The sequence below is a fragment of the Oryctolagus cuniculus genome, chromosome 11 (assembly GCF_964237555.1).
Source record: "Oryctolagus cuniculus chromosome 11, mOryCun1.1, whole genome shotgun sequence".
In the NCBI taxonomy this organism is placed as follows: Eukaryota; Metazoa; Chordata; class Mammalia; order Lagomorpha; family Leporidae; genus Oryctolagus; species Oryctolagus cuniculus.
The window spans coordinates 49,021,182-49,047,289 of record NC_091442.1 but is presented as its reverse complement, the minus strand read 5'-3'; the positions used below and the strand labels follow the sequence as shown (position 1 = coordinate 49,047,289).

Here is a 26,108-nt window from a genome sequence, read left to right as displayed (position 1 = left end):
TCTTCCACTGATTTCCCAGGCCAGAGCAGAGAGCTGGATTGGAAGTGGAGCACCCAGGTCTCGAACCGGTGCCCATTTGGGATGCTGGCGCTTCAGGCCAGGGCATTAACCCGCTGTGCCACAGTGCCGGCCCCAAGACATACTTTAAATTCAGAGACAGAAGTAACTACTAAACAGAAGGACAGAAAAAGAGAAAGAATGTAAATAGTCCGAAAAGAAAGCTAGGGTGATTGTGTTCATTTCAGACTAAAGAGGCCTTAAGAGCAGCAACGCTATCAGACATAAAGGGGGCTACTTCATAATAAGATGATGGAGAGTTCAGCAGGATGCAACAGACATGAGTTCACTCATCTCACATTGGAGCCCAGGACACTGGCAACAAAAACTGACAAACTGAAACTGAGACAATTCCACAAGAGCAACTGAGTATTTTCACTTCTTCCATTCTTGTTTGGAACAATATATTACTATGTAACTATATAAGTAGCAAGCACAGAAGACAGAAACAGCGCAATTAACCAACCTGACCTGACAAAGGTTTCTGAAGGCAAATGCAGGTGGCAGACACACCCCCAAGAACACATCATGTGTTGGGCTGTTCAAGAGGTCTCAATGACCTTAAAAGAGAAATTGCACCGCCTGCGGCGCCGGCATCCCATATAAGCACCAGTTCTAGTCCCAGTTTCTCCTCTTCCAGTCCAGCTCTCTGCTGTGGCCCAGGAGGGCAATGGAGGATGGCCCAACTGCTTGGGCCCTGCACCCACATGGGAGACCAGGAGAAGAACCTGGCTCCTGGCTTCAAATCGGTGCAGAGCCGGCCGTAGCAGCCATTTGGGGGGTGAACCAACGTAAGGAAGACCTTTCTCTCTGTCTCTCTCTCTCACTGTCAAATAAATTAAAAAAAAAAAAAAAGAGAGAGAGAGAGAGAGAGAAATTGCACACCTGTGATCTCTAATCATAGTGTAGTTTAATTAGGAATAAATGAGGGAAAATGTGGGACTATACAGAGATAAGCACATTTGTAAGCAACTAGTAAAATGAGAAATCCCAATGATGTAGAAAATATTTTGAACTCCATGAGCATGAAAATTGGTGCAGTGTAGTTAAACAATATTTGGGAGAATGATAGAACTCTGAACACACACATTACAGAATCTCAGATAATCTAGCTCCTACCTAAGAGAATTAGAGAAAAAGAGCAAAATGAGGCCTATGGAAGCAGAGGGAAGGATGCCGTAAATAACCAAGTGAAGATTAGTGAAATGGGAACGAAAAACCAGGGGCACGGAGGAGAAACCAATGGAACCAGAAGCCAGCTGCTTGAGGACATCAACAACTTGACAAACTCCAGCTGGAATGGCCAAGCAAGAACTAGAAACCCTCTGGTTACCAAAATTAGCCATGGAAGAGGGGACATTATTACCAATTCTGCAGAAAATGAAAAGCCTTAGATGAAATATTATCAACAATTTCAGGTCAAGTCAGATGATGCAGATAGCATGGACACAAATGACTAAAACTGATCGAGAAGATCCTCAGATTTTCTTTAAAATAATAAATAAATGCAATCACACAGTTGAAAATCTTCCCATAAAGGAGAGCTCAGGCCTGGGCAGCTCCACTGGTAGCTTCTAACATATATTTAAAAATAAACTACGTCAACACTGTAGAGAATCTTCCAGAAAACAGAGGAGGCCACAGTCTACTACATATTTTGTGGGGCCAATTTTACCCAAACCAGAAGATGTTGTAAGTCAAGAAAATTTCAGACCAGCATCCCTCTTGTGCAGATACAACAATGCTTAAAACTTACTAGAAAATTCAACCCACCAACGTGTAGTGAGGACTGTACACCATGACACAGTGGGATGCGTCCGCAGAGCCAAGAACAGCTTGCTTTCTGCAAATCAGTTAATGCAACAATCATATCATTTAAGGACAAATTACCACACGGGATAATCTCAAAAAGCACCTGGCAAAGCGAACACCCATTCTTGGTTAAAAACACACTGCTAAACAAAGTTGTGACAGAAGGGAGCTCCCGCCTCTTATTAAGAGCATCTACAAGAATCTATAGTGGACAGGATCCTTACTCATGGAAGCCTGAGGTCTTCCCCACTGAGATCAGGAGCTCAGCCAGCCAGGATGTCCGCAGTACCACTTCTAGCCAGTATAACATCTGAGGTTCCAGCCCGTGCCACGAGGCAAACAAACACAATAAAAGAAACAAACAAAAAAATTTCCCTGCACCCAGTTTAGCTCCTCAAATATCTCTGGGGCTATGAACGCTGATTTTCAACATGTTGTCTATTACAAAGCAGAGACCTGGAACTGTCCTAGCTCTTTCTCTCAGAGTTTCTGCGCTATGTCCCATGCGGAAAGGAAGCTGACTGTAACACCAACTCGCCAGTGCTGGCATCTGTACCCCCTCATGTTGGCTTGGATGACCTCTGGTCAGAATCCTTTGCTAAAACTGCTCTGACCCTCTGTCCACCTCCCTTCTCCACTCTCTTTATCCTCCACAAAGCTTCAGGAACAAAGTGACACAAGAATGCCCTGGGTTCCTGTACATCTCAGCACACTAATTTCATCCCCTGACTTCCACCCCAGGGGCCAGACACTCACAGGTCCCCCGTCCCCACTGCACCAGTCCCAGCTGGTGTCTCACAAGGGAATCATCTAACCTCCAGCTCCTGGAACTCCTCCTCCTCCTCCACCTCGTAGGACAGGGTGTGGATCTTAATGTCATCCGCAGAGAGGTCAATGAACTTCCCGTCGGGGTAATCCAGGCTGTCCTTGGTGGGCGACCGGTCCTCGATGAAGGTGGTCTCACAGCAGTCAGCCACGCTGTCCCCCCAGGAGCGCAGCACGCCCTCCGAGTAGAGGATGATGTTGGGGCGGTAGTGAGACTCCACCGACTGCTGCAAGGTGTTGGGGTCCAAGAGCTGCTGTGCTGGCTCATTCCTGCTGCCATCCAGGCTGGCCGGGGCCGTGCTGGCCACCCCGTGGCGGCTCTGGTACTGGGGTGCTGGGTAGACGGACACCAGGCCATCTCTGCTCTCGGCCATGAAGTTTCTGGTGTTGATCAAGCCGTTCCTCTTGGCAGTGTCACTGATCTTACTGTGCAGGAGCACACTCTTCTGTTCGATGACGCTGTCCATGGTACTGCCCCGGCTGCGTGGTGGGCTGGAGGGCAGGCCTGGAAGGTCACACATGCTTCAGGGGACCCATTTCTCCTGGAAGAGGAGGAGACGGGATAGGATGAAAATCACCCTTGACATACAGCTCATCACCCAGACCCAGACCATTCCAGGAATTTGCCAGTTGGCCAGAACACAGAGTAGCTGTGAGAGGCAGATAATGTGCAGTCCTACCTATTCCGTGAATTTTAAAAAGGTTCCATCAGGGCAACCAGCCAGAGTCAGCCAGAAATTGATTGCCCGCATCTCTCTCAAGTCTCTGCAGGAACTGGTTCCACTGCAGCTCTAGAGAAATCTCTGATTGCTACAACCCATGCCTGAACCCAGTCACCTCAGCATACGCCTCATCTGCAGGGAGTTACGGCTGCAAATCTGCAGTCAGGCCTGACTCTGCTGCAGCTATGTGTTCACAGCCAAGGCACAAGGAGTCTAGGGTACCATCCCACCCGGTGTAGACCAATGACGGGAAGACCCGCGCCTGCAGTGCTGCAGATGGACAAAGCTCCACAGCCAAGGAAACTGACACACATTCCCATGCATGCCTTAGACCTCACTCAGCACTCACACCCACCTGCACCTGTGCAGCTGGGCTCCAGGAAGCTCCCTAGATGCTCCCAAATCTTCATTCGGTTGGTTCAGTAAAACATCTACACCTTTGGTATATGATTATTAGGTATAATAACTGGGTTTCTTCCTAGACTGTGCTCTTTTCTAGGGTTTGCAAATGTTAATAAAGAAAAAATGGATGGTGTTGTGGCAGAGAGGTTTAACCTGCCATCTGCAAAGCCAGCATCCCATATGGGCACTGGTTGGAGTCCAGTTGCTCCATTTCCCATCCAGCTCCCTGCTAATGCATTGAGAAAGCAGTGGAAGATGGTACAGTGCTTGAGCCCCTTCCACCTACATGGGAGACCTGGATGGAATTTCTGGCTCTTGGTTTGGCCTGGCCCAGCCCTGACTGTTGTAGCCATTTGGGGATTGAACCAGCAGACTGAAGATCTCTCTGTCTCTCTCCCTGCTCTCTGTGACTCTGTCTTTTAAATCAATCAATTAATCTTTTTTAAAAAGAAAGAAATGGTTAGAAGGAAGAGAATAAGGAGAAGAAGAGGAAGAGAAGATAGCAGAGCTTGGGATTTGGGGAGAAAGAAACAATGAGCTTCCTTAGGCTCCTTCTGCTTGCCAGTTATTAACTGCTGGGGATGGAAGAATTTTGTCTCGAAGCCTCATTGCATCATGGCTTGCTATGAGATTTAAGCATTTTCTCCCACTGTGTCTGTTTTATTTGCTGGCAGCAACAGCAGTCTTATCATTGCAGCCTGAACAAAGGAGGAGAGGCAGAGAGCACACTCTTTAGACTAATGGAAAAGTCTGGAAGAACATGTTCAAATGACTGGTTCAAACCACAGCCTATGTACCGAGAGACAATGAGAATGATTTGTGTGACACTGAGTGCAAATTTAAGAGAGGTCAAAAAAAACACTGTCACCCCTGCCCGTGTGGCTTTGCAGAAGTCTTTATCACTCTCTGAGAACTGAAGTTACTTATTCAGTTGTTTGAACAAGGGGCTCCCGGGGCTCCTGCCTCACACTGAAGACCAGCCCTGGGCTCAGGAGGCTTGCAAGCCAGCACAGCATGCTTGATGAGACATTTCTGGCTCAAGTCCTTAGCTTCTCCACCCTTCCTCTTTCCCCAGAGAAGGCCTTAGCTTGCTCTCAAAATTGGGTCCCTCATATAATCTATGACCTTGTTGGAGGGAGGAGCAAGACCAGAATAACCTTGATGTACAGTTTCTTAGCTGTCACTCTCTCTACCCAGATCAGCAGTAAATAACTTCAGATGAAAGCTGATGACATTTTTTCAGCTTCCTCCCTCTTCCTTAAGTCGTGTGCTCTGGGCCAGCCAGAAGTAACTTTTCCTCTGCCCAGTGTGCCCTCATCATCTTCTGATTTTCTCACAGGGCCTGTAGCAACCTTCTCTGCCAGCACCACAGCTACCGGGGTCCACGTCTTCCTGACAGGAGCTCTGTGTTACCTTTCTCCTTTCTTGCACCTGGTATGCTGCAGGGGGTCAATGAGCACCTGTTGAAATAAGTGGCCTCCAGTGCTCTGTGCTTAGAATGACCCCCTGCTTTATGAGGGCCTCCTGGAGCTCTGCAGGCCCCAGATGGGGATTTGGTCTGAAGGCATCCCACAGCAGGCACAGCTGAGTCTCTCAGGCGTCACTCAAAGTGCAGCTGAGAACCAGCGACATCAGCACCACCTGCAGCATGTTGCAAACACAGACTGGATCCCTCACCTGCATCTTCAGCATCAGAATCAGCGATCAGTTTGCATATAAAGCTTGCAGATGCTGCTCTAGTGTGGATAATGCAAGCTTTGGCTTCCTGAACAAATCTCTTGAGTGCACAACTGATAGGAAGTTTCTATGTGCCGGACCAACAACCCTAATCCAAAACCCCAAAATCCCAGATGCTTCAACATTGGAGGCTTTTACCACGATCGCTTTTACCACTATCACAATGCCACAAGTAGAAAATTGCACGCCTGACCTCCTGTGACAGATCACAGTCAAAAAGCAAGGTGCAGATCCAGCACTGTGATGCAGTGGATGAAGCCTCTGTATGCAACGTCAGCATCCCAATACCTGGGAGCCAGTTTGAATCCTGGCTGCTCTGCTTCCAATGTGGCTCCCTACTGATGCATCTGCAAAGGTCGCAGACAATGGCCCAGGTACTTGGGCTCCTGCCACCTGCATGGGAGACCTGGATGGAGTTCTGCTGGTTCAGCCCTGGCCACTGCCCTCTGGAGACTGGAACAGCAGATGGAAGATCTCTGTCTATCCATCTCTCCATCCCTCTCTGTCACTCTGCCTTTCAATTAAATAAAATAAATCTCTATTAAAAATTCAAGTGCATTACAAGTATTGTATGAAGCTACCTTTGGGCTATATGTATATCAGGTATACAGGAAACAGAAATGAATTTCATGTTTAGTCTTGAGTTCCATTCCCAAGATGGCCTATTATGTGTATGCAAATATTCAACCCCCACCCCCACCCCCCAAAAACCCTGAAATCCAAAACCGTTCTGGTCCCAAGCATTTTGGATAAGGGATACTCAAACTTGTACAGCAAACAATTTATATTCTTAAATAACAGGGTGTTTCTTTTTTTCTTGTTGAAGTGAAATTTTCCAGCTTTGGGTATCATACATCATGATTAGGTCTGAATGAAAGGGGTGAGGTTAGCGGAATTTTACTTTCGTGTTGCAGCATCATCCAATATCTCTTTCAACAAAGACTGGCTTGTCTCGGACACTGTCATAACTCCGATGAGCTCACTTCCTGCTGTGCTTACTTCTACTCACTCTTAGCTGTGGAGAGCTTTTCCCAGAGCCCTGAGCTCACCAGCTGAGAGAGAGAGAGAGAGAATGCCTCCAGTGTTGCCACTGTCTGGAATGCTTCATCGCGTCCTGCACCAGTGCATTCTGGCGTCTGACCTCAGCACATGCGCCTGTTCTTGCAGTGCTCTTGATAACAGAGACTTCCTTTGTTTGCATTTTCCTCCCAGGCCCTGATGTTCAGGGCCAGCAGCTACGAAGAAGCAAACCTCTTGTACCACCCTTTATTTCTGCTTTCCAACAAGATGGGCTGTATGGGGAAATGCATACAAAACCCTCTTGGATGCATCAACTGCTGAGATCCCAATGCCATTCTCTGGACAAGGCCTTGCAGACTGTTTTCTGAGTTGGGCAGAGGGAGCTGGCTGAAGTCCGCCCACCCCAGCCAATCACACGATCTTTATTGATCCTGGCACTGGGTAGGGGAGGGAGAGGAGGCAGTGAGTCCTCTAGAGTCCTGCATTGAGCTCCCAGAGATTCCTCCCTCCCTAGTTCTTATTCTCTTCCTGCGCTGCTTCTCTGAGAACCCTCCTGGTGAGCTAGCAAAGCATAGCTGCCCACCAGTGTGGGTGGGAGTCAACTAAGAAGAGGGATGCGGACTGTGAGAGAAAAAGAGACAGCGGGTAGGTGTGCAGCATTATCTGGACAGATATTACGTTGGCTATAAACATGTTTTTCTTTTTCTCTTTTATTTATTTTTTCAAATTTTATTTGTTTGTTTGAGAGGCCAAGTTACAGAGAGAGAGAGAGAGAGAGAGGTCTTCCATCCACTAGTTCACTCCCCAAATGGCTGCAATGGCCGGAGCTGGGCCAATCCGAAACCAGGAGCCAGGAGCTTCTTCTGGGTCTCCCACATGGGTGCAGGTGCCCAAGGACTTGGGTCATCCTCTACTGCTTTCCCAGGCCATAGCAGAGAGATGGATCAGAAGTGGAGCAGCTGGCACATGAACTGGTGCCCATATGGGATGCTGGGACTGCAGGCAGAGGCTTAGCTTACTATACCACAGTGCTGGCCCCACACATTTTTCTTTATGTGGGGACTGTTAGTGTATGAAGAGTAGAACACTGAGAGTCGAAAGTCCAGGGATTTGGCCCCAGTTTTGTGACCAAATGACTGCAGGACTGTAGGCAAGTTGCTTCTGAAAGTGGAATCATTAATAGAGCAGTTAAGAAAGAGAAGACTTCAAGCCGGCGCCGTGGCTCAATAGGCTAATCCTCCACCTTGCGGCGCCGGCACACCGGGTTCTAGTCCCGGTTGGGGCGCCGGATTCTGTCCCGGTTGCCCCTCTTCCAGGCCAGCTCTCTGCTATGGCCAGGGAGTGCAGTGGAGGATGGCCCAGGTGCTTGGGCCCTGCACCCCATGGGAGACCAGGAAAAGCACCTGGCTCCTGGCTCCTGCCAGGATCAGCGCGGTGCGCCGGCTGCAGCGGCGGCCATTGGAGGGTGAACCAGCGGCAAAAGGAAGACCTTTCTCTCTCTCTGTCTCTCTCTCTCACTGTCCACTCTGCCTGTCAAAAAAAAAAAAATAAAAAAAAAAAAAAAAAAAAAAAAAAAAAAAAGAAAGAGAAGACTTCAGTTCCTTCAACTCCATGATTTCTACCTCTCACTTCGCTGGTGAATCCTACCAGACACTAATGCCACCACTTCTCAAGCTTTATGAGGCTAGCATTGCCTTGACACCAAAGCCAGATGAAGATGGCATGAGAAAACTTCAGACCAGTATCCCTTTGAACACTGAAGCAAAAAGCCCTCAACAAAAATGCTAACAAACCGAATACAGCAGCAGAGTACGAGGATTAGACAGCATGACCAAATGGGATGGTAGAAGCTTTGCTGGAAGGCAGAGATGAAAACCAACTGGTGTGATTTAGCACATTAATAGAATAGAGGAAAAAACAAACCATCATCTCAATTAGTACAGGAAAAGCATCTAACTCAGCACTCCTTCATGATAAAAACTCAACAATGTGTGAACAGAAGGAAGCTGCTTCATAGAATAAAAACAATAGACAAAAACCCAGTGACATTCTCTTCAATTTCCTCTAAGACTTTGCTACTTTGTTCCAATGCCGTCCTTGAAATTCTAACCAGAGCAATTAGACAAGAAAAGGAAATGAAAGGCACCCAAATCAGAAAAAGGAAGTAGAATTTTCTGTTCACAAATGATATAATCTCATTTGTAGAAAACTTTTAAACTACACACAAATTAATTTAACAAAGTAGCAAGATATAAAGCTAGCACACAAAAATCAATTGAATTTCTACGTACTAACAAGGAACAATCTGAAAATGAAAGTACAAAAACAGCTGCATTTAAAATAGCACCAAGAAAAAGAAATTATTTAGCAATTAATTTAAGTGAGAAGGTGAAAGACTGATAAATGATAGCTACAAAATATTGCTGGAAGAAAGGAAAGGCACAAATAAATGCAATGAGAGATTTAATGTTAGTATCATCCAACACAATCTGAATATTCAATGTGATCCCTATCAAAATCCCAATGGAGTTTTGTGCAGAAAGAGAAACAGCCATTCTAACACCTCGACAGAATCTCAAAGAACCGTGAGTAGGTGGAAGAGTGAAACCTGAGTAGGTGGAAGAGTCTTGAGAAAGAAGAGCAAAGCAGGACTCACACCTCACACCCCCTGACTTCAAACTTCTCTACAGAGCAACAGTACTCAAAACAGTATGGTAACTGGCATGAGACAGACACATAGACCAACGGAACAGGACAGGCAGCCCAGAAATCAGCCACTGCCTATGTGCTGAGTAAGGGTCCCTGTACCATTCAATGGAGAAAGGAAGATCTTTTCAACAAGTGGTGCCAAGGGAACTGGAAATCCACATGCGAGAGAATGAATCTGAACCCTCACCTAACACTACATACAATGCCATCTCAAAAGAGATAAACCCCTAGAAGGAAGACTGAAAACCCCAAAGTTCATGGAAGAAACTGAAGAACAAAAGATTCGTGACACTGAATTTGGCAATGATCTCTTGGACATGACACCAAAGCCGCAGGCGACAAAAAGGAAAAAAAAAAAAAATAATTGGATTTCATGAAAATAGAAAAATACTGTGCATTGAAAGACAGCATCAACAGAGTAAGAAGGTAACCCAGGGAAGGGGAGGAAATACTTGCAGACTGCATATCTGGTGAGGGATTAATGTTTGGGGTGTTCAAGGAGCCACGCAGGAGCAGGAGCCAGGACGCGTCTGATGGGGCCTTTCTTATCTGGAGAACCCCAGAGGAACATGGGCTTGGGGCAGGGGGAAGGGACTGGGTGGTAACTTATGCACCAGACATGGAGGCACAGGCTGGACTAGGCTAGGAGGTGGAAGCAACAGCTGTTTCCTGAGTCCGTTTGCTCCTCTAAGGGGTCATTGGAAAAGCAGTCTTGGGGGCTGGCGTTCTGGGGGCTGGCCTGGGAAAGCAGTAGAACGTCACAGATGAACACCCAGCATGGTGTCCACTGATGAAGCAAACCTCACGGGGCCAGGATCTTGGAGGGCTCTGTGATTCAGAAACTCATCCATCGTAGACTGTGTAACTAAACACCAGGAGCTTCTCCTGATTTATTAACAGGCTTTCATTCAGGAAGAAGCAGCACTCACCAGAAATTCTGTCTGATTTAGGGGAAGCACACTGTGTTCAGTTCAGTTCAGTTCAGACGAGGGCTGAGTGTTTATTGAACTAGAACTTTGCTTGGACACATTTCTCTTCTGATCCAGGAGGATTCTGCACAGGAAACTTTTTAAAAAAAGATTTATTTTATTTATTTGAAAGGCAGAGTTACAGAGAGGCAGAGGTATAAAGAGAGAGAGAGGTCTTCTATCCACTGGTTCACTCCCCAGATGGCTGCAATGGACAGAGCTAGGCCGATCCAAAGCCAGGAGCTTCCTTCAGGTCTCCCACACAAGTGCAGGGGCCCAAGGACTCGGGCCATCTTCTACTGCTTTCCCAGGCCATAGCAGAGAGCTGGATTGGAAGTGGAACAGCCAGGATTTGAACTGGCGCCCATATGGGATGCCCGCATTGCAAGCGGTGGCTTTATCCGCTGTGCCATAGTGCCAGCACTGTGCACAGGAAATTTTAACGAGTCAGCGTGATCCTGCTTAAAACACAGGGGGTCCCAAGACAGCCCTGACTTCATTAAAGATAACGAGGTGTGCCCATGATAGATGCACTGTTTCCTTAAAAAGTCTGAGCATAGGGAAGCTTTCTGAAGGTTTCAGCAGCTCCCTACCCCAGGCCCCTCGTGACAAACACAGACTCCTTGCAGGTAAAATCACCTGGGACTGAAGACAAGCTGCTGCAGGGACGTGTCAGCTGTGAATGTTTCAAAACAGGGAATCCAGACTCCCCCAGCACCCAGCAGAGGAGGGAAGTTGGTGCATGACAAGCACCCAGTGTGTGAGGAATGTGTAGCAACAGCAGATGTATCCACCTGACAGGCATTTGGTGGTCACCAACAATCAGCCAGCAGTGGAGAGACCCAAGACAACCAGCTGCTGGCCAGGACTCTGCATAGAGCACACGTGGAAGGCCATCTGTTTAACTTTTATTAATTGGCAGGCCAAGAAAGACCTGTGCTGTCAGCTGGTGCACGCAACCAATGCCCAGGGCAGTGGGGCCAAGTGGGGAGCCAGGAATTCAATCTGGGTCTGCTGCATGGATGGCAGGAACCCAGTTACTGGAGTCATCACTGCTGCCTCCCAGAATCCGCTTTGGCAGGGAGCTGGAGTCAGGGGCCAGACCTGGGACTTGAACCCTGGTCCTCCTATGTGAGGCACAGGTGTCCCGGCTGTAAGTTAAGCACCTGCCCCAGACAGACCATCTGTGAACAAGCACTGAAGAGTGACGAGAGCTTGAGGACAAGGAGAAGCGGGCCTCGGGAATACACAGAGGATGTGACAAGCTCAGGCCAGGATCTGGGAAGAGCTTCCCACAGAGACACCCTTGGATGTGAGCCCAAAGGGTAGAGTGGCCTTGGCTAGATTAAGGCCAGGAGAAAATGTTCCAGGATGAAGAAGCACATAGCAAATGCCGGAATGGACAGGACCAAGGCCAGGCCAGCTGGGCGGGAAAGAGGCAGAGCTGAGAGTATGCGAGTGAGAGCAGGGGCCATGGAGACTGTGGTGATGTCAGGGGCCTCCGTGGGAGGGAGATGCTCAAGGCTGTGCTTCCTTGAGTCCACGAGAGCCGGCATGGGAGGAAGAGGCACTGGTGGTTCCGGTTCAGGCTCCTGGATTAGAGAGGCCAGCAGGGGCCATGGGCACCACACGCTGTGTCCTGGGACAGAGGGCACCATCTTGGCTCACAGCTAGGCCAGCCAAGGACTTAGGGAACCCATTGCAGCTGCAGGGAGTTACAGGGGTGGTGCAGCACTGGGGCTGGGGTCCCCCATGCTCCCACGAGCTGTGGGGGTGGCGCCTTTCTCTGCTGCCTCCCCCCACTGTCTCACTCCCTGGGCCTGACTTACACTTCCCAAGTCCTCCTGCCCAGTTCCTCATATCTGGGCTTGCTTCTCTGGGAGCAAACACAAGGCATCACAACGTCCACAGAGCCAAGACAACCAAGCACGTCCACCTGTCTGTATGTAAGCTCACGATGCTATAAATATCATGGAGTGACAGGAACGCCTCTCTGGGGGCCAGACTTTGGAGAAGGGGGTAAAAGCATGCCTTCCCACTTCCGGCCAGCAGCCACCTGTCAGGTTGTGAGGTGCCTGCGTGGGTGAACACACCTTGCAGCAACACTCAGACTCATTCCCACGGGGCCGCTGATCTGGCTGTGCACGTGGCTAAGCTGCCTGCTTCCGGGGGAGAGCATGTGGGCTCCCACAGTCTCCCTGTCCCCGGTCCCCAAGTGAACTCCTCCTTGCTCATCGATCCATTTAACCCTGACCTCCCTGAACCGTGATTCTCTCACAGTGGGCTGGCTCCAAGGCAGGAAGAAGACAGGGCACACCAGGTCGTCACTGAGACAACAGATGCTCCAGCAGGCTGCAGGGCACAACCTGGGGTCACCGTCCCACAGTGGTTGATGCAAATGCCAACAGCTCTCGAGGAGCTGAGTGTCCCGGCAGGAGGGAGCACCTGCGGTACCTTCCCCAGCACAAGCAGGAGCTGAGCAATTCTCGCTGTGGCTCCTCACAGCTGGCCTGGCACGCAGCTCTGTGTGGAATGCCGGCAGCAACGAACCGATTGTGGCGCTGGCAGAATTTGGATTATATATCCCAGGTTGTGCTTTTCTCCAACTCATCTTTTTGATGTTTACTAGATTTTCTTTTTTCCTGAGCAAAACACTAGCAAAAAGAAATGTATTTTGGGAACCAGCATTGCAGACACAACTATTTTCATATATGAAAGAAGAAGGAAAGACATGTTGAACTACCAAAACTTTCTCAAATTGCTTTTTCATTTTTAGGACCCTGTGAATAATTCTAGATAAAAAACAACTCATTTATTTACTTGAAAGAGCCACAGACAAAGGAGAGACGGAGAGAGAGAGAGAGAGAGAGAGAGAGAGAGAGAGGTCTTCCATCTGCTGATTCACTCCCCAAATGGCCACAATGGTCCCTGCTGGGCCAATCCAAAGCCAGGTCTCCCATGTGACTGGCAGGAGCCCAAGCACCTGGGCCAAGTGCAGCTTTCCCAGGCGAATTAGCAGGGAGCTGGATCGGAAGCAGAGTAGCTGGGACTCAAAACCAAGCGCTCATATGGGATGCCAGAATCTCAGGCAGTGACTTAACTAGCTGTGCCACCATGCTGGCCCTGGATTCTAGATTTAAGCAGCAATCTGGCTCTCCTACCCCCACCTTCCACTCCACTCCGAAGCACCCACTCCTCTTCCCCTTAAAGCTCTGCACTGTTGGGTTTGTGGTTTGTTTATGTACAGCACAGGTGGGGACATCTGCGGATGGTGTAAGGCCTCAAAATCAATTGTTCTGGCTCTGCCAAGGCAACAGCAGGCGGAACTTGAAATTCAATAAATCTGGAGCTGGAGTTGGGTCGTAGTGGGTACAGCTGCCACCTGCGATATCCGCATCTCATAAGGTAGCAGGTTCGAGTCCTGGCTGCTCCACTTCCCACCCAGTTCCCTGCTAATGCACCTGGGAAAGCAGCTGAGGATGGCTCAAGTGCTTGGGCCCCTGCACTCACGTGGGAGACCTGGATGAAGCTCCTGGCTCCTGGCTTCGGCCTGGCCCAGCCATGTACATTGTGGCCATCTGGGGAGTAGACCAGTGAACGGAAGATTTCTCTTTCTCTCTCTCTCTCTCTCTTCTCTCTGTATAACTCTGATTTTCAAATAAATAAATAAATCTTTATAAAAAAAGAAAGAATGGAGTTCTAATCTTCAAGTTGTTAATTCTGCATGGTCTCCAGCAGAAAAAAAGTTCCCCATTCCTGAATGGGGTGGAAGGAATGGAACAAAGCCCTGTCCGAGGTCCTCACCTCTGTGGCTGAGCAGGAGCTATGGCCTCCATAGCCAGGATTTGGCACAGTGACAGATGCTTGTAACCCATCAGGAAAGCCCCTCCGAGCAGAAGACGGATGAAGCAAGTGATGCAACTGAAGAGGAAAATTAAACTAACTGTATGTTTGCTGAGCCAGGGTGTTTACCGTGTGTGCAGACCTGAGAATGCTGCTGATGGCTTCAATCCCCTCTGATACCACTTAGTCAAGTGAACATTAGGGGCCACCAGGTGCTGAGTGTTCCCCAAACCCCAGCCCTGTTAGAAGCATTTTGGGTCAATAGCAAAAGTTCCCTCTTGCTAAGCAAATAAGATGTGTGTTTCTGCTAATGCCCAAATGTTAAGAAAAAAAGGAGCTGCTTGCGAATCTTCATTAAGGAATTAAGGTTTCCTGTTCGTGCAAACGCACACAAAAGCCTGTGATTTGGAAGTGGAGATAGTTAATGAAGCATTCAGAACCAGATCACTTATTATTATTTAGCATTTAAATGAGACACGACAAGCGCAAAATGCTACCTCATCAGGTGCACCCCTTTTGCTGGCCCGGGACTTCCTGTTCCCAGAGCCCCCACCCCCCACCTCCTGGGCCAGCATGTGAGGCTCCACTACAGCACCACTGAAACAGGGTCTGCAGGAGTTACAAATCTGATCTACTAGGATCTAGGATACCATTCTGGAAACTAGAGAGCCTGCACATTCCAGCCACTGCTGCCTCTCACAGTTGTGCTAGGTACTTCCTGGTTCAGTGAGCCTCCATTCCATCTTCAAGGAAGAAGCGGAGGGAGAGGGCTGCTTCCTGAGGAGCATCAGTACCACCACCGCCCTCACCATCACCAACATCAGCACCATTGTCTCCACCACCACCATCTCCATCACCCTTAGGACATCTCTCACCAACTGTCAAGATCACCAACGTCGGCACCATTATCTCCACCCCCACCATCACCACCGTCACTGCCACCATCACCATCACAGTTGGCACCACTGTCTCAGCTCAAGAGACTCTGCCATTTCTGCCACCTCCATCATCCACACCACCAGCATTGTCATTGTTACCACTACCACCACCAGGACTGGGGGAACTGTAACCCAGAACAACAGTGCTGAAAGCCTGCCTTTGTACAGCCCACAAGCTAAAAAAGGTTTCCACATGTTATGCGGATAAAGAGAGAGGATTGCTACTCCCTGTCACATGAAAATTATGCAAAATTTAAATGTCAGTGTGTGGTGGAATGAGAAGGTGAAAAGGTCATGCCAAGATGGCCGCTGGCAACAGAAACTGCCTGGCAACAGGCTGTGATTGGAGGGTTTCAGAAACTGCCTGGCAACAAAAGCCTGACTGGCAACAGGCTGTGATTAGATGGCTTTGGAAACTGCCTGGCAACCAGCTGTGATTGGTTAGGGCATAGACCACTCCTTGACCGGATTGGCTGCCTTGGCTATATAAGCAACTGTAGCAACTGAAATAAACGAGTCTGCTGGCTGTTTGCCTCTGGCCCACTTTCACCGGACTCCTGGGGTCTGTGTGGTGACTCCATGCCTCTTGCCCCCACCACGCTCCTCTTCTCAGAATGAATCCTCTCAGAAGAAATCCACTTCAACATCAGTGTCCACAGAATCAAGTGTTCCTGGGCCACGCCCACACTTTTCCATTCCCATGGATCTGTGGCTGTGTTTTCACTACAAGGGCAGAGTAGTTGGTGGTTATTATCACCTGGACCTTTACAGCAAAACTGCGAAGATCCGAAACATCACCCCAATGATGCCACCACTACCACCAATGCCACCATCACCAGTCACCGCAGTGTCACAACTGCCACTCATGGCAACAAAGCTGTCAGTACACGCAATGCCACCAGTACCCTCAGTGTCACCAGCTTACACACCTGTGACACCCCCCGATGGGTTCACAAAGACAGGACACAAGCTCCAGCTGGAAGTCTTCCTCTCCACTCACTAAGCAAAAGAGACAGCACGACTTGGAAGCCTTCTGCTTTTTTGTTTGTTTTTGGAGGAGAGCCAGGGGGAGCTTCTGCTCAGAGAGTTTCTCACTGCAAACCTACAGTAATCCTCTCTGAGATTTCCCCTTTTTCAGTGTGCCCTGGAAAGCACAGCTGCACGCTTGGCTTTTAGTGCTGGGCACCAGGATTCCCCCATCCTGATTCTTGGAAGGAGCTGATGCCAGCGCCCTTGAGAAGAATGCATGGGAGGGGCAGACCTCAGAGAATGTGAGGACAGACCTGAGTTTGGAGTTGAAGTGGAGGAAGAATGTGCTGGTAGTGCTGAGGTCTTAATGTAAGTCCTTTGTTAACTCATGTGTTGGAACTGAACACCCATGGTGGTGCTGTAAAGGCTGAGCCTCATGCGAGGGATCCTCACCCCTTAGAAAGAGCTTGAGGCAGGACCGGCGCTGTGGCGCATCAGGTTAATGCCCTGGCCTGAAGCGCTGGCATCCCATATGGGAGCCGGTTTGAGTCCCGGCTGCTCCTCTTCCGATCCAGCTCTCTGCTATGGCCTGGGAAAGCAGTAGAAGATAGCCCAAGTGCTTGGGCCCCTGCACCCGCGTGGGAGATCTGGAAGAAGCTCCTGGCTCCTGGATTTGGATCGGTGCAGCTCTGGCTGTTGCAGCCAATTGGGGAGTGAACCAACAGTTGGAAGACCTCTCTCTCTGTCTCTACTTCTCGCTGAAACTCTGCCTTTCAAATAAATAAAATAAATCTTTAAAAAAAAAAAAAAGAAAGAGTTTGAGGGAGTACGTGGGTCCCTTTCACTCTTCTGCCTAGTGGGCACACAGCATGCCTTTCCCCCAAAAGACACAGCAGCCACAAGGTTCTCTCTCGAAAGCACAGTGAGCCCTCACCTGACAACAGATTTGCCGGGGCCTCAGTCCTGCGCTCTCTGCCTTCAGAACTCCTGGACATAAATTTCCATTATTTGTAAATTACCTGATCTGTGGTATTTTGTGACAGGACCAAGAAGAGGCTAAGGCAAGTACTAAATGCAGGAGCAAATGAGCTGTCATCTGCAAGGGTGAGCAGAAGCACCACAAGCAGATCCATGATGACTGCAGATGCTGACATCATCACGTACAGAACATAAAATCATTAAAAAGGAAAGCCTTAGAACTGTTAGAAATAAAATACTACATTGGTGAAACTAAGGACTCAACAGTTCATTTCTAGCACTAAAGTTTTCTAGATGCTCTGAGTGATTCTCTTACTACAAAAACACACTTTGTTGGCTTAAGGGAAGACAGCTGAAGATCAGCCATTTTTCACAGAAGATTGCTGGAAGGGACAGAGTCACCTTGATTTAGGAGGCCAGCAGTAACAACCAGAGTTCCACAGCCTTGGTGGTGAGGGAGAAGTGGCAGGGCACTCCTGGTCTCAGCTGGGAGTCTTTATGGAAGGGGTCCCAAACTCAAGTCTGCTTTAGAATCACCAGGAGGTCTTGCTAAGCTCCAGAGTTGTTTGTGCAGAGAAGGACCCCAAAATGCTCATTTCTAGGAAGTTCTCTTATCTGTCCTGTAGATGCTAACACCTTGCCAAGTACATCATGACCCCAGGCTATATGGAGAAATAGAAGCTAACCTCCCTAATAAAAATCCTCCCAGATTTAGCCATAGAGTAATGAGGTCAAGCAATGAACAACAATCAATGAACACCATGCACAAAACAATGCAGGCACCATGGCTGAACATCACAGAAAAAAATTAATGATAGCTTTGGATTGCCAAGGACTTCAGAAGTGGTGGGGTAAGAATATAATAGAGAACAATTATTTATAAAACAGTTACACAAGTACAACACAAAGATTCTAAAGTAACAAGAGACTTCCGGAAATAAGCAGAAATCACAAAAATAGTGCAAATTTCAAAACATAAAACATTCTTCTGAAATAACAAGCACCAGAGGAAAATTGAAATTTACACAGCAGAATGGACTCAGATGAAGGGAAGTGGTGTTAACCAAAAGATAAATCTGAGAACACCCAGAATGCTTCATGATAGAAAAAGAGACAGAAGAAAGATGGGTGGTGAAGAGTGTAGTTCAGACCCAGAAAGTGAGCCTTCTTCTAATGGGAGACCCAGACAGAACGAGAAGGAAGAATCTGGGGAGAAGAGAAGTTCTACTTGATGGGATGCTGCTGATGACATCTCCAGACTGATGAGAAATGCAAACCCGTGGATCCAGAGAGCACCACATTGATGTGTTACAGTAAAACATGAAGATGAAAGTGTAAGACCACAAAGGCAGTCGGAGGAGATGCAGACAATGTACACAGAACACACACTAGAGAGACAGCAGACATAGCCGGCAATGAAGGAAGCCAATGGACAATGATCTAGCATCTCAATACACTGAGAGAAAGTAACTTTCAACTTTGAACTGTAAGTAATAAAGTTGTCTGTTAAGAACAAAGCAAAGTAAGTCATTAATAGATAAGTGGAAAGAGCCAAAGAGACATAAAAGGAAAAGAATGCTAAAGGATGCACTTCAGGAAGGAGCACAGTAATACAGGGCAATGTGCTGAGATTCTGAGCAGGTGAAGCTACATGTCTGCAAATCCAAGCAAACACCCTACAAAAGAAATGTATCTAAACAAGAAGGTCCATATTTTACAATTGAACAGTGCAAACTAAGAGTACGTACATTGGGAGGTAGGTGATTCTAAGATCCCGTTAATGTTTCAGAAGCGTGTTAAAATATTCAGCTTTAGGCTTAGTTAAATATGCATCCATGAATTTCAATGATAACTATCGAATGCATAGAAATAACTGTGCACATGCCAAACCAGCAGAGAGTAAAAAAAATTTAGAGAAAGAAAATCCCAAACAAATTAAAAGAGGCAAGGAAAAGAAAGAGCAGAACAAAATAATAATTCAAAAATTAGAATGATAGCAAGTCTAAATATACCAGTATTCCAAATAGTCACCAATGAATTGAAACCTACAGTTAACATAATTGTTAGTCTGGTTTTGAAATAATATCCAGACATACATTATTTGTAAAGACCACACACGGAGCTTCAGGACAAATAGTTCTGGAAGTAAAAGGATAAAAAATCATAAGCAAAAGATGAGACATCTGGCCCAGTTCATGGAATTCAACCAATGGCTGCAAGAAGGACAACAGTGGAGGCTGTGGAGGACAGAGACATACAGGCTGGCCTCGTGCTTCTCATGAGAACCATGCATCCTGCAATACCAGAGGCTCTGTCTTCAGAGATGAAACCAAAATGTGTAAGGGATGTTCGCAGCCAAGCAATCATCCAAGGATGAGCAAAAACCAACAAGGGGAGCAAAACATTGACAATATTTTTGAGAAGCAGGAAGTTTATCTCACACATGGCCTGTGTGAATTTAGAGCTTACAGATTTACTCCAGGAAAAAATTACAGTGAAAACTGAGGGAAGCGGCTAACCGAGGAGAAGAGAAACAGGGCTCAAGAAAGGAGTGAATGGAGATTGCTGTGGAACAGCTTTCCAGCTGCACTCTGTCCCGTTGGCCACAAGACCTCAGGAGGCCCCAGAGCCCACCTTTGTGAATGAGGTACAACAGGGCATACATACAGCTGGAGAGGCCGTGATGCTGTCAAGCTGCATGGGAGTCCTTCCTCAATGCGAAAAGAAAGCCATGTAGAAAGTCCAGGAAAAGACACACGACTGGAAGAAGGGTCCAAGAAGTCCAGGGGTCCAAATGCAATACAAAATCAAATTTTCCATGACTTGGAGCAGTTATGAAATTTTAAGAGACAGAATCCATTTGACCTAGATGCTGCAAATGTTTTCCTTTTTCTGCAACAGGGGTTATACTACTGGACACAGGTACAGAGACAATGGTCATCACTGCAATGTAGAGGTACACTCACTAAAGTTTGTAGAATCATGGTAATGAGTGTCAAATAATTTTATATTCAGAATCTCCATAAAGACAAACATAAGTTGAAAATAGATTTTAAAGCTTACCAGTCCTGTGACAAAGCTGTCATCACCATCACCACCATCACTATCATCATCATCACCATCATCATCACCTTCATCATCACCATCAACATCACCATCAACATCACCATCATTATCATCACCAAGCTCTCACCATCATCATCACCATCACCATCATCATCACCAAGCTATCACCTTCATCACCATCACAATCATTTTCGCTACCATCATCACCCTCATCGTTTTGGACAAGAAGCATTGGGCATTTCCTAAATGAATTAAATGCCAAGAATTGTACCAGAATCTTCCTAAGGATCATCTTGACTAATTTTCTTTTATAAAAGATTTATTTCATTTATTTGAAGGGTAGGGTGACACAGAGATAGAGATCTTCCATTGCTGGTTCATTCTCCAAATGGCCCCAATGACTGGGGTTGGAGCAGGCTGAAGCCAGGAGCCTGAAACTCCATTTGGGTCTCTGACGTGGGTGTCAGGGGCCCAAGTACCCAGACCATCCTCCACTGCCTTCCCAGGCACAGGAGCAGGAAGCTGGATCAGAAGCAGAGCAGCCAGGACTGGCACTGGAGCAGCCTTTTGGGAAAAGGTGGACATGGAGCCATGTGCTAGCAGCCCAGGGCAGAAGTCAGGAATTTTCATGACTGCCTGTGCGTGCTACATGATTTTAAAATATACCTAAAATGCCTTAATCAAAACAACCATATGAAAATCAAGCTCACTTCGTTGTAGAGAACCTTGAATCCTTGTGAGAATGTAACACGGAGCAGTCACTGTAGAAAACAGGCACTTTCCTCCAAAAGTTAAACAGAATTACCGTAAGACCCAGCAGTTCCACCTCTGGACATATACACAACAGAATGGAAATCAGGGACTCCAAGACATTTGGGACCACCAAAGTGCACAGCAGGGGTCAGGAAGTCAAAAGGAGGAAAGAACCAAACATCTAGTGGTGGACGAACTAGAAAAAATGTGGCACATACAAGATGGAGTAGCAGAAAGGAAAAAAGCTGCCATAGTGCTACAGCACGGATGAGCCGTGAAGATGTCATGTGCACTGAGCAAAATAAGCCAGTCACAAAGGGACGAAGAGTCTACATTGCTGCTTCCTGAGAGGACCCTAGTGCAGACGAATGCATAGGGACATAGAGGGAATGAAGAGTTCATGTCTAAGGGGTACAAAGTTCCAGTCAGGGACAGTGACAAGTTCTGGAGACGAGCTGCACGGTGATGAAGACTGATAACCATTGCGAATGTTCTCAGTGTTGCTGAATGGAGCACACACAAGTGACAAAGACGGCGGATCCCTGTGATGTGTATTTCTGCACAATTAGAAAGATCTTTCCTTGAAATGAGAAGTGCTGGCATTAGCATGTAAGCCTAGTGGTGTTTTTGAACATGTAGGAATTTTGTATCATTTAGTTCTCTTACTACTTTCTGGAAAATACAAGATTTTTTTTTTTTTTTTTTTTTTTTTTTTTTGACAGGCAGAGTTAGACAGTGAGAGAAAGAGACAGAGAAAAAGGTCTTCCTTTGCCATTGGGTTACCCCTCAAATGGTCGCCACGGCTGATGCGCTGCAGCTGGTGCGCTCCACCAATCTGAAGCCAGGAGCCAGGTACTTCTCCTGGTCTCCCATGTGGGTGCAAGACCCAAGCACTTGGGGCATCCTCCACTGCCTTCCCGGGCCACAGCAGAGAGCTGGACTGGAAGAGGAGCAACTGAGACAGAATCCGGCGCCCCAACTGGGACTAGAATCCGGGATGCTGGCGCCGCAGGCGGAGGATTAGCCAAGTGAGCCGTGAAGAATTTCAAACACATTAATTCTGATTGTAATCTCCCAATTTAGCATTATTGCTCTTGTTTTTACAAAATCTAAATAATACTTCATGAAAATGGGTTTATTTGGGGGTAAAAAACCAGAACTTTTTTTTTTTTTAATTATTTGTTTATTGGAAAGGCAGAGTTACAGAGAGAAGGAGACACACACACAGAGAGAGAGAGAGAGAGAGATCTTCCATCTGCTGGTTCACTCCGCAAATGGCTGAAATAGCAAGAACTGGGCCAATCTAAAGCCAGGAACCTGGAGCTTCTTCTGGGTCTCCCACATGGGTGCAGGGGCCCAACACTTGGGCCATCCTCTGCTGCCTTCACAGGTGCATTAGCAGGGAGCTGGATCAGAAGTGGAGCAGCTACAAATCCAACCAGTGCCCATACGGGATGCCAGTGTTGCAGGCAGTGACTCTACCACTATGCCACAAGGCTGGCGCCTTCTCTGAACTCTTAGTTATTTTTTTTAAGATGTATTTATTTATTTGAAAGCCAGAATTATACAGAGAGAGAAGGAGTGGCAGAGAGAGACAGAGAGAGAGAGAGAGAGAGGTCTTCTATCCACTGGTTCACTCCACAACTGGCAACAAATGCCAGAGCTGTGCCCATCGAAGCCAGGAGCCTGGCGCTTCCTCCAGTTCTCCCACCCGGGTGCAGGGGCCTGAGGACTTGGGCCATCTTCCACTGCTTTCCCAGGCCATAGCAGAGAGCTGGATCTGACGTGGGGCAGCTGCGACTCAAACTGGCACCCACGTGGGATGCCGGCACTGCAGGCGACAGCTTTACCTGCTACGCCACAGTGCCAGCTCCGCTTCTCTGAATTTTTTAAGGATCTCTTGTAAGTATAAAATACTATCTGAGCTATAAGGGCATGCAAAGTTATATAGTAAACGTATTTAAACCTACACTACTTCAGTACTATTTTTTTACATAGTGGATATTCACCTAGACTTACCCACAAACATAAACACCTACTTATATTTAATCAAGTTTCAGAAGCCATTGATGGTAAGATGTGTCCCTATTTCACAATCTCAGAAATGTTAAAATGTGGAAAGAACAGGTACATGTCACAATTAGAGCGACAGGATTTTTTCTTTTTACAGAGAAAACAAACTAATTGAAAAGAACCAAGGACTGCAACAATGTACTCAGATGTGTTACTCTGCAGCAAGTGTTAGCTGTGACAGTGGTGGCAGCGGGAGTGTGTGTTTGTAGGACGAGAGACAAGGGACAGCGAGGGGGATGCAGAGGCATCCACAGAGCAGGGAAGGTTTCCACAGCCCCAAAGCATCCAGAGGAATTTAAATTATCAAAGGATCAAAGGGGCCCAGGGCTGCTGCTCTCTGCATCAAAGTTAACGGCACAGCCGGGACCTGGGATGTGGATTGGCTGTTGCTAGGATCCCCTTCAGGGACAATGGGATGAAGAAGGCTGCCAGTATCACGTGCTTCCTACCTTCCCAAGTTCACAGACATGAATCCTGAGGTGAGAACATGGCCATGTTGCAAACCCATGAGGGAAAGACACCTAGCATGCAATATGAGACCTTAAATAAAGAGGACAGTGAAATGGCAGGCACAGTGCTGTGAATTTCCACTAAACCGCAGATTTGCCAAAATAAATCCAAAGCATAAACACTACCCATTGCTAGTCCCTCACATATTCCCCCGTAGCTAAGGGCAGCTTCAATGCAAACATACTTCATTACCCTGATTCAGAAATCATCTAACAGTGTCGCCGACTGTCCCCACCCTATCATCACTTCATCAACACCCAGGCTGTTTCCTGACCCCTTGTAAGAGAAGCGGAGGACCAGCTCGGACAGAGCTGAGTCCATCCGAGTGTGGCCGCTGTGAAAGATGAGTCACATTTCAATCCAGCAATGCTGTGCTAACATTCAGATTGATTCGTGCACGCGTTCACCGGCCAGTGACCTGTGGCCAGCCAGCTGTGAGCTTCCCAGACCCCTCAAAGGTCACAGAACACAAACTGAGATGTGACACACAGAGCAGGCAGCCTGCCGGGCCAGCCTGTGTCCCCTAAGGGTCTCTGCCGGTGGCTGCCATGCAAAGGGAAAGGCGTTGGGAGTGGCACAGTGTGGTCACAGGCTGCTCCATCCATGTCACTGCTGACAGACAGGAAAGGGTTGCTTCCTGGGTGGATCGGTGCTGCTCTGGGGACGGTGCTCAGAGAAGGAACACATGGGGAGAGATGCTCCAGCAGTGACGATGGATGAGTCACCCAGGCTGGCTTGGGGCTCCGTGAATCAGAACTGGGCCGGCAGCCAGAGACTCAGACGCGGCGGGCCAGCGATCACCTTTTGCCCTGTGTGTCACATGCACAGAGGACTTCTCTTGAACAACAACAAGCTCTCCCCAAAACCGTAGGTGAGCCCCCAAAGTGAGAAAAACGGGACATCAGCCCTGCGGGGGTGGGGTACACTGCTCCAACAGGACACACATGATTCCCAAACCAGGAAATGTCTACCACTTGCAGAGCCACACCCAGCCCTAATTCTGAGCCACTGCCTCCCCCTTGGCTCCTCCCTCCTGAGCAGAGGAGCTCCTGATCCAGAGCTCTCTTTTATGTCACACAGGACGCAGCCCTGGGAGAGCTCAGGATTCCGTTCAGTCTGTATTCTGGCCGCAGCGGCTGTGTTCGACGGAAGTCATCAGCCCACCGCATGTTCCTGTTGGGCTTGGAAAGCTGGGATTTGACAGACTTAGTTGAGCCTCTAAGTCTGCAAAGACAGGCACCATAAAACGTTGGATCCACACGAGAACAACATCATTATGTGATGAATTAGGCTGAACGGCGCACCCAAGCTTCCTGACTATTTCACTCCCACTGAAACACACACCTGGTGTCACAGATCAGCAGAAATAAACATGCTGGATACAATTTAAAACCCTCCTGGGGCTGGCGCTACTAGGGTAGTGGGTAAAGCCTCTACCTGCAGTGCCAGCATCCCATACAGACACCGGTTCAAGTCCCGGCTGCTCTTCTTCCAATCCAGCTCTCTGTTATGGCCTGGGAAGCAGTGAAAGATGGCCCAAGTGCTTGGGCCCCCAAACCCACTGCAGCCATTTGGGGAGTAAACCAGTGGATGGAAGACCTCTTTCTCTCTCTCTGCCTCTGCTTCTCCAAAGCTCTGCCTTATCAAATAAATAAATCTTAAAAACAAACAAAAAACCTCCTGTAGGGGCTGGTGTTGAGGCTCAGCAGGTTAGGCTGCTGCTTGCAATGCTGTCATCCCATACTGGAGTGCTGGCTGCTCTACTTCTGACCCAGCTCCCTGCTAATGCACCTGGGAAAGCAATGTAAGATGGCCCACGTGCTTGGACCCCTGCCACCCATGTGGGAATCCTGTAGCCCAGCCCAGCCTCAACCCTTGCAAACATCTGGGGAGCGAACCAATGGATGGAAGATCATTTTCTCTCTGTCTCTCCCTGTCACTTTGACTTTGGAATAAGCAAAAGACCCCCACAATAAAGTGTCTGTACATGTGCTACACAACAGAGCCAAGATCTCTTTAAAGGCATAGCTGGGGCCAGGTGAGGGCAGAGGGATCAGGAGCTAATATGAAGGAGAGGAGTGAGGCACAGAGCACGAACATGGGAACCTCCAGGAATGACAAATCCTGTTCGTCTACTTGGCCTGGCATTGTGCAAGGTTCTAGAAACCCCACTTCATGGATCTCTGGGGATTGAGATGTCAGTATCTGTACAGTAAGGGAAAACTTTTAAGTTGAGGAACTAACCACAAAAGTGGTCTCCAGCCAGTGATTCCTAGGGACAGCTCTCAGAGAGACCTTGGTGAAAATTTTCTGTTCAAGTTCCAATAAGGAGAGTCACAACTCAGACTTTACTAAGGAAGAGTGTGCCCTGAGCCTGGCTTAACACAGGGAGCAGCCTTCCAAGAAGTACAGACAAAGTGTGCTTCAAGGTGTACAAAACATACAGGGGAGACCCAAATCCTCACAGAGGAAAAGTGCATTCTCAAAGGAGATGAGGCAAGAACAAACCTTGCATTGACGGTATGGTGATGAGTTAATAAGCAGCCTGCAGACATCTGATGAGATTAATGAGATGGAATAGGGAACAGATGACAACTACCTGGCATTCAGCAAAAGGTGGAAAGTATGAAAGATGCCTTTAAAGGTAGAAAGATGAAACTGAGATTATCCCTCAATTGACTAATAGAAATTCTAGAAAAGATGGCAAACTCCAGAGTGAGAGAACA

General features: G+C 47.8%; 1 protein-coding gene across 4 annotated transcripts in view; it reads right to left on the bottom strand.

The window, feature by feature from the left end:
* SYNDIG1 (synapse differentiation inducing 1) overlaps window positions 1-26,108 on the bottom strand; it is a 214,075-nt gene that overhangs the window by 147,260 nt on the left and 40,707 nt on the right. For all 4 annotated transcript variants that reach the window (XM_051834476.2, XM_008275449.4, XM_008275450.4 and 1 more), the window contains exon 2: window positions 2,685-3,236. In XM_051834476.2, coding sequence (XP_051690436.2) covers window positions 2,685-3,215 — 531 coding nt within the window. In that variant the 5' untranslated portion in view covers window positions 3,216-3,236. The remainder of the gene's footprint in view (window positions 1-2,684; window positions 3,237-26,108) is intronic.